Consider the following 10415-nt stretch of genomic DNA (forward strand, 5'->3'; position numbering starts at 1 on the left):
TCATAAACACAAATTTACACATTGTCAAGTGATTTGATTTTTTAAAAATAATTTAAGATCAACCAATTAATCTTGATGACTTATTTGATCTCATAAAAAAAAAATTTTATGGATCATCAAATTAAATCAGAAAGCACGAACGATATATTACTTTACAATCAACATTTTAGAATCCTCCTACTGTAGAAATTAATTCATAATACATTGTAATTAAAAATCAACTGATAAATACTTAATTATAAAAATATCTTGCTATAATCCCGAGCCCGAGGCATCTTCAATCATTTTGATGAATTTAATCCAAATACACATAAAACATTGATAAAAGTCCTAAATAAACTCTATTGACTCAAAACCTGAGGTGACCGGTTCAGTCCCATAAAAATTTTCTATCGGTCATTAGGATAAATCAGGAAGTACGATGGTCAACCTAGATGCCCAATATCCTTTGATTGCGTTCCCCATTTGGAAGAAAATTCCTGCAAATACGCCGTAATTGGAGATCGAACCACAGATGCCTGGGTTACAACCTGGATGTCTTACCGTTCCAAATTCATATCAATTTTATTTTGGTTTACTTGGAACACAAGGGTCTTCATGTAGTCCCATTTACCACTTTTTAATTTTTCAATTGATATTAAATATTTAATTTATGTCGATTATTTTTGAGAATGACTAATTCGATTTTATAAAAAAAAATTATTGATTATTAAGATAAATTTAAAAAAATTCAGATCTTTTGTTTATTAAAAAAAGTTTATCTAAAATTTAGTCGAAGTTGAAATTCGACCCTTATAAAAAAGATACGAGAGACTGAGAAGACACCCCATTTACTACCTATTGTAGCTTAATTATAACAATATCAAATTAAAATACAGCAACACTCTCGAGGAGTGGTCCTCTCGTAAACTTAAGAAACAATACTGAGCAATCAGTTGGGAATTACACTCGCAGTCAATTTTACGAATTACTAGTAATAATATCATCAATTTTTGCCCTGGAACATAATTGAATTGGTTACGACGTAGCAAAATTATAAAAGAAAGAGGACGAGATTAAATTCTGACAAAGCAGACAATACCCTCCTACGTCGTGACCAACTACAATTTCTCAATTTACCTCATAAATAATCATCGAGCCGACCGTATGAACCCGCTAAAGTAACAGATTCTTCCTTTTGCAGAAGAAGAGGATATTAGATTTTGATTAAATTTTACGAAAAAAAATCAAACTTGCAACGCCCACGATCATAAACAAATGATCGACAAGTTTTCTTGTAAATAATCACCTTGTTGTTAGTAGGCTAATTCTATAATCAGATTCGTGTTATAAAATCTTGATATATCTTGTAATTTTACCTTCATCAAGAGCTGAAGGCAATGGAAATTACAATCACAAATGGTTAAATTATTTTTTAAAGAAAAACAGACAATCCAACGTCAAAACACAGATCAGAAATCTTTTATTTACTATGAGTGTTTAAATTTTATTTGAATTCATTATCATAATTATATGTAAAAACATCACTTAATCTCTACAACTATTTCTTTAGTTTACAATAGAAGAAACACTTTTTTAGGCAGAGGAGTTATATCAAAGCTAATTAAAGGGCTACTTTACCATGCTAACGAGTAAATAAATGAGGATTAAGATTTGTTAGTAATGAAAAATAATCGAGGGACTCATTTTAAACTCGACTATTAACACTAGTGACAGAACAAAATGATGAAGTAACAATGTTATCGACAGATATAGAGATAATAAGCGATGGTACCTGACTCGAAAACGGCGGATAGTGGATAGAAGAAAGTACCAAGATTCAAAGCTCATCAGTAGTTACAATCCGATTGCCCTAGTTAAAAGATGGATTCAGCTGCTTGCAAGCTACATAAATATTCATTTCCTTACACCTCACAACAAATGCATTTTGTCAAGTGAACTCATTCTGCATCCAGCTCCGCACCAAACTGTTCAAGCCTAGACGCCTCAGCATCTATATCACGGATAAGGGCATGGTTGACAGAGCCATTGTCTATGCTTGCCTGTATTTGTTTTCCACCAAACCTATAAACTCATTTGGTTAGGCAAGTTGGATGGAGAAAATCAACATCATGATTGAAATGAGGAAGTGATTTGTTTGAATGCTATGAGCAAAATTGTTTATCTTGCTCTCAGGTTAATCTATTAAGAGATCAAAAACCAAGACTAAGATATGACTCAGGATTGAACAAGTGTTATTTGTGTTATCCCCAAGCAAGTCTTGCAATCCATGTGGGATCATCACCAGACAATATTTCATCTTAAAAGTATCAAATTGCAGAGATAGAAATGCATATCGATAGTAAGCATTAAATCAGATGTATATATTAGGAACTTAAGCGTTGAGAGAACACAAACCATCTTCCATTCATTAGCTCAATGCACTCTCCAGCATCTTTCTGGTTCTTGTATTTCACTAAAATTACACCCTGTGGGTGATTCTCACACACCTGGATGCCAAAATAGAATTATCAATATCATAGTTATAAAATATGTAAACGTATACAAAACAGTCAAATTAATGTGACAAGCATGGATTTACATATCGGTTTTTGAGTCATTAGCTATGAAAGAAGATAAGGCATAGGGTTGCAAAGCAAGTTCAACATAGCAGCAGGGATCCCATGGCATTGATGGCAGGGATTTAACAAAGACGGGAAGCCAATGAAAAGAAAAAGTAGCAGTGAGGTAGGAAGATAGTGGCACAACGCAGAGAATGTACTGCGAGTGCTGCAACACAGAAAAGGTGCTGGAGTGTGATGGTTCTGTGAAGGTAACATGTTTAAGGTAATAATTTCGAGGCAACATGCTGAGAGCAGCACCAAATGATGATTGCAATGAGAAAAAAAAAAAAAGAGAAGTGGTTGCACAAATAGCACAAGACAACATTGATTGAATTGGTGTAGTGAAGTCAACTAGTAGAACATTTGGCACTCAAAGTACCTGTAATTGTCTGAAAGTGAGAGGGGGCAGATTACAACTTCAGGTAAAATTATATTTTTCCTATACAGCACATTTCCTATGTGCAGCATAAAATTAACACCAACTCCAAGGTCGATTGAAACATAATACCTTAACTGAATCAATAGCCCCCAACTTTGAGCACTCTACCCTGACATCCTGTTCAAGTTCTGGCTGAAGAGTCTCATCATCCTGCTTAGAGTGACAACCAAATTTTTAAACATAGCTTTATCAGACTTAATTCACAGATTAAAATAACTAACTAGCACGATTTATCATTTGAAGGTACCACTAGCATACCCTTAACTCAGCAGGGGTGAACATATTGCGCAAAATGACAGTAGCTGGAATTTGCACCTTTGCATCATCATGTCCACCTAGAACAAGAAATCAGAATGCTTAACAAATAACGATATAACAAGTTAAACAAAAACCAGTACAAACTCATAAGTTTTACGAAAAGTGAAAACTACAAAAACACAGAAAAAACAAAACCACACAGAAGCTTGATCTTCATTAAGAGTATCAAAGAGAAGAAACCAAAAAAAAAACACAGTAAAATATAGATGTTGGCTCAAGGTTTCAAATCTTATGTTTCAATAAACTCTAGGTTTGAAGATGGCAAATAAGAAGTTATCTTAATGATTACATTGAAATATTTCTTGGGGTAAAACTAGCAAAAGGGCTTGACCAAGACTAATTTCTTGGGAAAAATACTGATCGCACTTCGGTGGAATGCTTGGGAGATAACTATTTAGCATCTTTTTTACAATCAAACTCACAAAAATATAATTCTTAGAAGCAAAGCATGACTCTCGACGCCATACTAAATTGTTCTCTTCTTTTCCTGTCTTCTGCACTTGCACAGAAAGATTATTGTGGAGATCCAAAAGAACAAAAAGTTGTTGACTCAAAAAAACAATATTCCTAAATCAAAAGTAGAATGAGTGTTAGGTATCGCCAATATGATGTACATTGGCCAAATCAGCAAAAAGATCAATGGCAGACCATTTACTGTAACATAATATAGCTAATGATAGAAATGCAAACAACTATTTTGAAACAATCACAAAATTTAAACGATTCACACAATATGAAACTGTAGTAGAAAGGTAAAAAAACTACCCCATCCAAGAATCTTGTCTTCAACTTTTTTCAATTTCTTTTTCTTTCTCTTGTCAGTCTGCTTTGCTATAAATACTTCCCCTGAACAAGAATTTATGTATTTAAACAATATTTTGATGTGTGAATAAACTATTAGCATAACCTTTGAAAAGACTTAGCTCAAAGTGAATTTTCATCAAACCTTTTTGCTCAAACCTAGCTTGGCTTACAGACATAAGAGTCTTTCCACCAGAACGAAGAGGTGTTCCATCCAAAAGTTGAATTGCCAAGGCAACAGATGGCTCCTACATTTCAAAAGTTATATGATGATTACAAATTTCTATTTGGGTGTGATGTCTCATACAACAAATGTTACCTTCAAGTATGAAACAAGTGCATCACCCTTTATTATGCCTGTTTTTTTATCAGTGTAGATCTTTACACGAGGCTTTTTTGTTTCAGGATCCTGTACAAGACAACATGAAAAGCTATTAAGAGAGAGTAACTAAAAAGAAGAACAATACATCATAAGCCTACATGTTAACTTCCAGATACAATTATCTGATTAAACAACAGTGAAAGAGCATAAGGCAAAAGCCAGTCTGTTTTTGGTTAAATCAAAATCTACGTATCACTTGTATTGGATTAGTAGTATTGCTTGTATCAGGAAAACTAAAAAAAATTGAAAACGAGGAAAATAACATTTTGATGTGTAAGATAATAGAAGATGAAATGCACTAAAGATTTAATTTGCTAATGTGATACTTAATATTCAAATGAAAAGCCAATGATTATATGAACTTATTCTCTATTGTATTCAAAATCCACAAATTGTTTCAAAATAATATATCATATAGCTATTATATGTTATGTCTTGCTACGTGTTACTTATTGTGACATTTTATCTTGCCAAATGTTTCTAATTCTAATTTCTTAACTGTTGACATGCATATCAATCTCACCTACAAGCATTAAGCAATAGGTTTTACCTGTTAAATGCATTTATATATATTTCCGTGCCTATTGAGTATTAATCATCATGGTTAAGAAAAGTAACATTATGCCTCTTTCTAGGGAATACCCTGAACAGCACCTGTGCTTACATCTCTTTTTCATTTCAGATGCTTTCCAACAATTTTAGCCGAAGCCAACTGTTCCCAGATGCCTGACTTGTTTTTCATACAATTTATATTCCTTCAGACTTGTTTTTTTGGGCAAGGGTTGACTGGAAAAATGTCTGGATCAGTTGACTCTAAAAGACTAGTCTGCCAGTTTCTTAATAGGTTCTGACTGATTCTTGTTGTTTTACTTTTATTCCCATTATTTATGGCCATGCCTAAGAAGTTTCCAATAGGTTTCTGATTGGCATCCAATTGCTTGGGCAAAATCAGAATAGCAAAGGCACATCCTGATTGAACTCGGAATATTCAGATTAGAAATGTAAAAATTTAAAAGGACAGAAAAATTCCATCGAAAACCTAGGCATTTAGTTTGACAATCCCAGTACCTAAGCATTACTAATAACAATTTCATTTACCAAGTCAGACAAAGCCAAGGGCCCAGCAGAATAGCATTTTATAGTGAAAAGTGTCATAGTGGAATTTGCAGAAGTGCAATTCAGAGAAAAGAATGTCATAAGAGAATTAGATGTTATAACTTCAAGAGTGGAATCATAGTCTTTACACTGACTACTCAAGACATACTAAAGGAGTAAGGAAACAAGTTGATTGATGTATTATATTATCCATATTGCCCAATTTAAGTTATAATTGATAGTCACTGTTTTTAGTGGTAAAACATGTACAAACCAAAATTTCATGATCAATACACAGAAGACCAGATTCAAACTAAAAATCTGTCTACCTGTACTGTCACTATTATAAAATTTTGGACAGTTGATGCATGAAGCTTTTGTCTGGACAAAGAAATATAGTTTATTTTATCATGATAGTTGCCAAATGAATATGTTGTCTTCAAATAAATTCTAAAGAGCTTTGAAAACTCTTATTTTTTGTCACATCGACGAAGAAAATCAAGAAATCAAAGAAGAATTGAATAGTGACTAGACAAGGTCAAATTTATGTCTTTTCAAATGTAGTACATTGAGTATCTTGTTTGAAAAAGATAAGAGAAAGAAAACCAACACTAAGGACATGTCTACTTGAGGGGAACAGAGCCATAGTGGAGGGAAAGGAGGGTGCCAACAATTAAATTCCTACATACCAGCAAAGACAAGGGGAGGGGACCAATTTGGAGCTCCTTTCCCTTTCCAAAAGAGAATGGAAGGAAGAGAAGAAAATTTGTTAAAAAGACTTAACCCCTGCATGTCTTGAGAAACACATAATCAAAGGATTAGCTTTTGTCCAATTCTCTCATTTCCATTCTTTCCTCTCTTCTCAAATAGACAAAATAAAGAAAATTCCCCTTCTCTCTCTTCCTTTCCCTCTTCCCTACCTCACTTTTGTTCCTTTCTTTCTCCTTTTCCACCATGGACAGATGATTACTTTGGATAGTGTATAAGAAGTTTCTAATTCTGTGGATTAGAATTTAATAGTGAAAACAATTAACATTATAAGCAAGTTTTGTTGTTCATGATTTCAGAGTAAACAATATAAGAATTTTATTATATTTCAAGAACAAAAAATGGTTGTAGCTGAATAATAAAACTATAATCTATAGTTGTTTAATACTTCTTTAGGTCAACAATTAATGAAAAAAAAAGACTCAAAAAAGGAACCAAAAAAGGAAAGAGAAACAAAGTTGATTTATCCACCTCTTTTATGATGCCACACTTTGAGAACACTTCCACAATCTGCATGGTTTTAAAAAATCAATGGCAGCCACGAGAGAATTTGTTTTAAAATGATTATAAGTGAGGAAATGGAAAACAAAAACTTTTTCCTAAGGAAATATAAAGGTTAAGGTTAAGGTTGTGGTGGTCACTTACTTCATCAGCGGTAACATCATCAGGCAACCCAGTGACATAAACGTGTGTATTCACTTTTAGATCAAACCAACCATCTGGAGGCTTATTAGCTTCCTGTATTCCAGTCACGAAGTGTCAATGCTCATAAAATTTAAACATATCTACTACAAGAACTTGCTGACTACAACAAGAGCTAAACTGCGAGCAATTGAAAATATAACAATACAATACCTATGTTAAGAGCTCCACTAATTCAAAAAATTCAAATGAGTGAGAAAATATTGTAGAAGGAATGTTCTGATAACCATGGCATGCGTGTTCAAACACATGATGCACTATGAAAAAAATTGGAAGAAGGAAAATTTAGCAAAGTAGTAAAAAATCCAACAATAAGCAAAGGACAAACCTTTTTTTCAGTTGTCTTATCATCAAGCTTTCTTTTTGTCTCAGCTTTTGACTCCATGATGTTTGTAGCAGATTCTTTTTCTTCAGTAACAGATGACTCAGGCATTGTTGATGTAGGATATACTTCTTCTTCACGTGCGAAGATCATATCTTCAACCGCATACTCATTTGTTTCATTTGGTAAGTTATCCTTCAAATAAAGAGAGAAGGCAACCATCACATTTTAAAAAGAAAAGAAAACTCCATGGATATTAGAAAATTCAGGGTGGTGAGAACTCTTAGTTGACATTAATTGACACAGATAAGCACAGAGAAATCAAAAGATCAGTTTTACAATAAAAGAAGGTATTAGTCAACAAAAGTGCCCAGACAAGTTGCAATAGAAGAATGAATGGAAAAATGCAACAACCACAAATGGAGTGAGATGGACAACTGATTAGATCAAGCATCCACATCTATCAAATTTTATAGACAGGAAGGTCGACATGAAACACTTACTTGCGGAACATATTTCCTTAAAGTGCGATCCCACTTGTATGTGCATCCATTATCTGTAAATTCATCCCCATCTGGAGGAGTAGAGGGTTGATTATCAGTGTCTATTTTTGTTCCTTCATATACACCCCCATCCTTGTCCACAAGACTACTACTACTGGTTCCATTTTTTAATGCCTCAGCCACTGCCTCGGCTTCTTGGACCTCCTTCTGCCATTTAGTGAAGTCATCATCTTCTTCTGGTATGTTTTGCATATAAGACAATCATATAAGGAATCTGAAGTGTATTCAATGAGGAATAGGAAGGTAAGTTCACCTGCTGAAGCAGAACCATTAAATCTCCGATTAGGCATGCCTGAGTATAACTCAGGAATGGAAGACAATGGAGCCCACTCTTTCATCCCTTCTGACCACATAAGGGTGCTCTCTAAGATATATCCATTTGCAAAATGTACTGTCAACGAAGAAAGTTAAATATGTTAAGACACTAGAATCCACATCTACAATACATTATGACCAAGAAAGCTGGCATCATTCTGCTACAAAACCTTATACACAATGCTCGATTTAAGAGAATTTAAAACAAAGGTACTAGAAAAAAAAAATATATCACTGAAGTATCAACAAGCTGGATTTTCTTTCCTCCTTTTTTCTTCTTCCTTGAACTGGCCCCCTAATTCAACTAGCTACATCAAGAAGTCAATTCTGAGCTTCTTAGTCCTAATTTTCCATAAAAAATGATAAAGCAGACAAGTTTTAAAACAGAAGAAGAAAAAATCACCTTGCAAATCCGAGAGGGAATAAGGGCCAAAATTTTCTTGATTCCCACCAAGTATATACCAACCCGCCCCTGTGGCAGCTACGTTGGTGCTGTCCATGAGTGAGAAGGGGCGCAGACAAGGAGGCAGAGGACAGATGGGCAGCAAGTGAAAGCTTTTCTTGTGGTCCTGAAGATCTGTTGAGGTGAGAAGGGGAAGTATCTGGAATCAGACTAGAATCTAGTATAAATTTATAATTTTTCATTAATACTAAATGATTATTACAATATGCTTAGATTAGCACAATAACATACTGGGACAACAATGCTATAATTTAGTTAGCAATATCATTTATCATAGCTTCCTTGGGATGCAGTAAAAAAAAGCAATCAATCTGAAAATGAAATTCAAAAGGTTGACATTAATATCAAAGCAACCAAAGTAAAAAGATATAATTTCAATCAACACAGAGAGGGAATACTGCAGATCAGAAGAGGGAAGTAGAAGTGTATATATCTGGCAGCAAAGCGAGCTTTGCTTCCTATTCCAGCGAAGGAGGAGAGCTTGTGATGTCAACAGCGCACAAGTTCAGTAGGTGAAGCAAGGGTACTGGGGTTCTTCAAGTGAAATAGCTCGTGTAAAGATGCACTCCAATGAGATCACTTTTGTGCAACATTGACAATGTTGTTCTTCGTGAGGAAATCATGTGCAGCAGGGCTGGAGTTCTCAGATGAGAGATCACATATAAAGGGTAAGAAAAGTGGAAGCAAGGTAAAGCTATCACCCAAACTATCTGTTCGCTCATTGCTTGTTTGGTCCACTAGATTTTAGTGGACGAAAATGAGTGATAAAATGGAATCTTTATTCAACTAACCATCCTTTGTGTTTAATCCATCCTTTCAAGTGAACACCTGAAAGGATGGATAGAGGATAGCAATCAATCAAGTATAGAAAAAATCCCTAGTATGAAACTTGCGCCTGCTTAGTTAAACATAGGCATGGGCACAAGTTAGGTCTGGTCACGTTTAAGAAATTTGACTTGACCCCATTTCATTCAAAGCATAAGAAAATCTCCAAACCCAAACGTATGCCAGATTTATTCAAAAAATCCCCAATGTTGAAATTTTTGGCTTGATTTCAAATTTGCCAAATCTCCAAGTATTTAGGGTTTAATGGGCATGCTTGCAAAGCATATAAAAGTTTAGTCATTTAAGTAATCAATACATGAATCATTTGTTATTTTTTAATATTCTTTGTCACTTCATAAGAAATAAATAAATAGTATACAATAATACAACCAAACCTGTAACGACCCGGCCCGTCCGCCCGTGGGAATTCCACTTATCCCGACCCCTATTTTTCTGTGGGTCATGGGTCGTCGACCATCGACCGTGCCGTTACCTACTAGAACTTTCCATCCCTGCCCAGTGGATTTTTGCCTTCCCCAGATTCGAACTCTAGACCTGCAGGCTAAAGTACTAAAGTTCCTTGAATCTGGTAACCAAGTGAGAAAAAAATTATCACGTCCCGGAGGTGTCGTTCTCGCACCGAGAGGTACCTCACTTGATGACAATATAATAAGGAAATCAGTACAATAAAATAGCCAAAATATACCATAAGCTAAAGTGGACCAAACCGAAGCATAACCAGCACGTCAAGTCTCTGAGCGACTCTAAGGAAAACTGAACCGATATAGTATCAACTCTGTGCCTATAAATCTGGAAGCT

At 34.6% G+C, this 10415-nt stretch overlaps 1 protein-coding gene and 1 pseudogene across 1 annotated transcript; both read right to left on the reverse strand.

The window, feature by feature from the left end:
• LOC141847050 (uncharacterized) overlaps window positions 1–599 on the reverse strand; it is a 6842-nt pseudogene extending 6243 nt beyond the window's left edge.
• Window positions 600–1775: 1176 nt separating this feature from the next.
• Window positions 1776–8885, reverse strand: LOC141847755 (uncharacterized; the record flags this gene model as incomplete). Its single annotated transcript, XM_074735839.1, is given in 13 exon segments — window positions 1776–2064; window positions 2398–2489; window positions 3112–3192; window positions 3301–3377; window positions 4126–4206; window positions 4307–4409; window positions 4481–4570; window positions 6878–6916; window positions 7052–7144; window positions 7437–7625; window positions 7934–8169; window positions 8247–8384; window positions 8712–8885. Coding segments are annotated over 13 exon segments (1440 nt in total). The 3' UTR covers window positions 1776–1940.
• Window positions 8886–10415: the final 1530 nt, after the last annotated feature.

This window comes from Curcuma longa, chromosome 16 (assembly GCF_044706935.1).
Source record: "Curcuma longa cultivar G26 ecotype Majalengka, Jawa Barat chromosome 16, ITB_CL_G26_1.1, whole genome shotgun sequence".
Classification (NCBI taxonomy): domain Eukaryota; kingdom Viridiplantae; phylum Streptophyta; class Magnoliopsida; order Zingiberales; family Zingiberaceae; genus Curcuma; species Curcuma longa.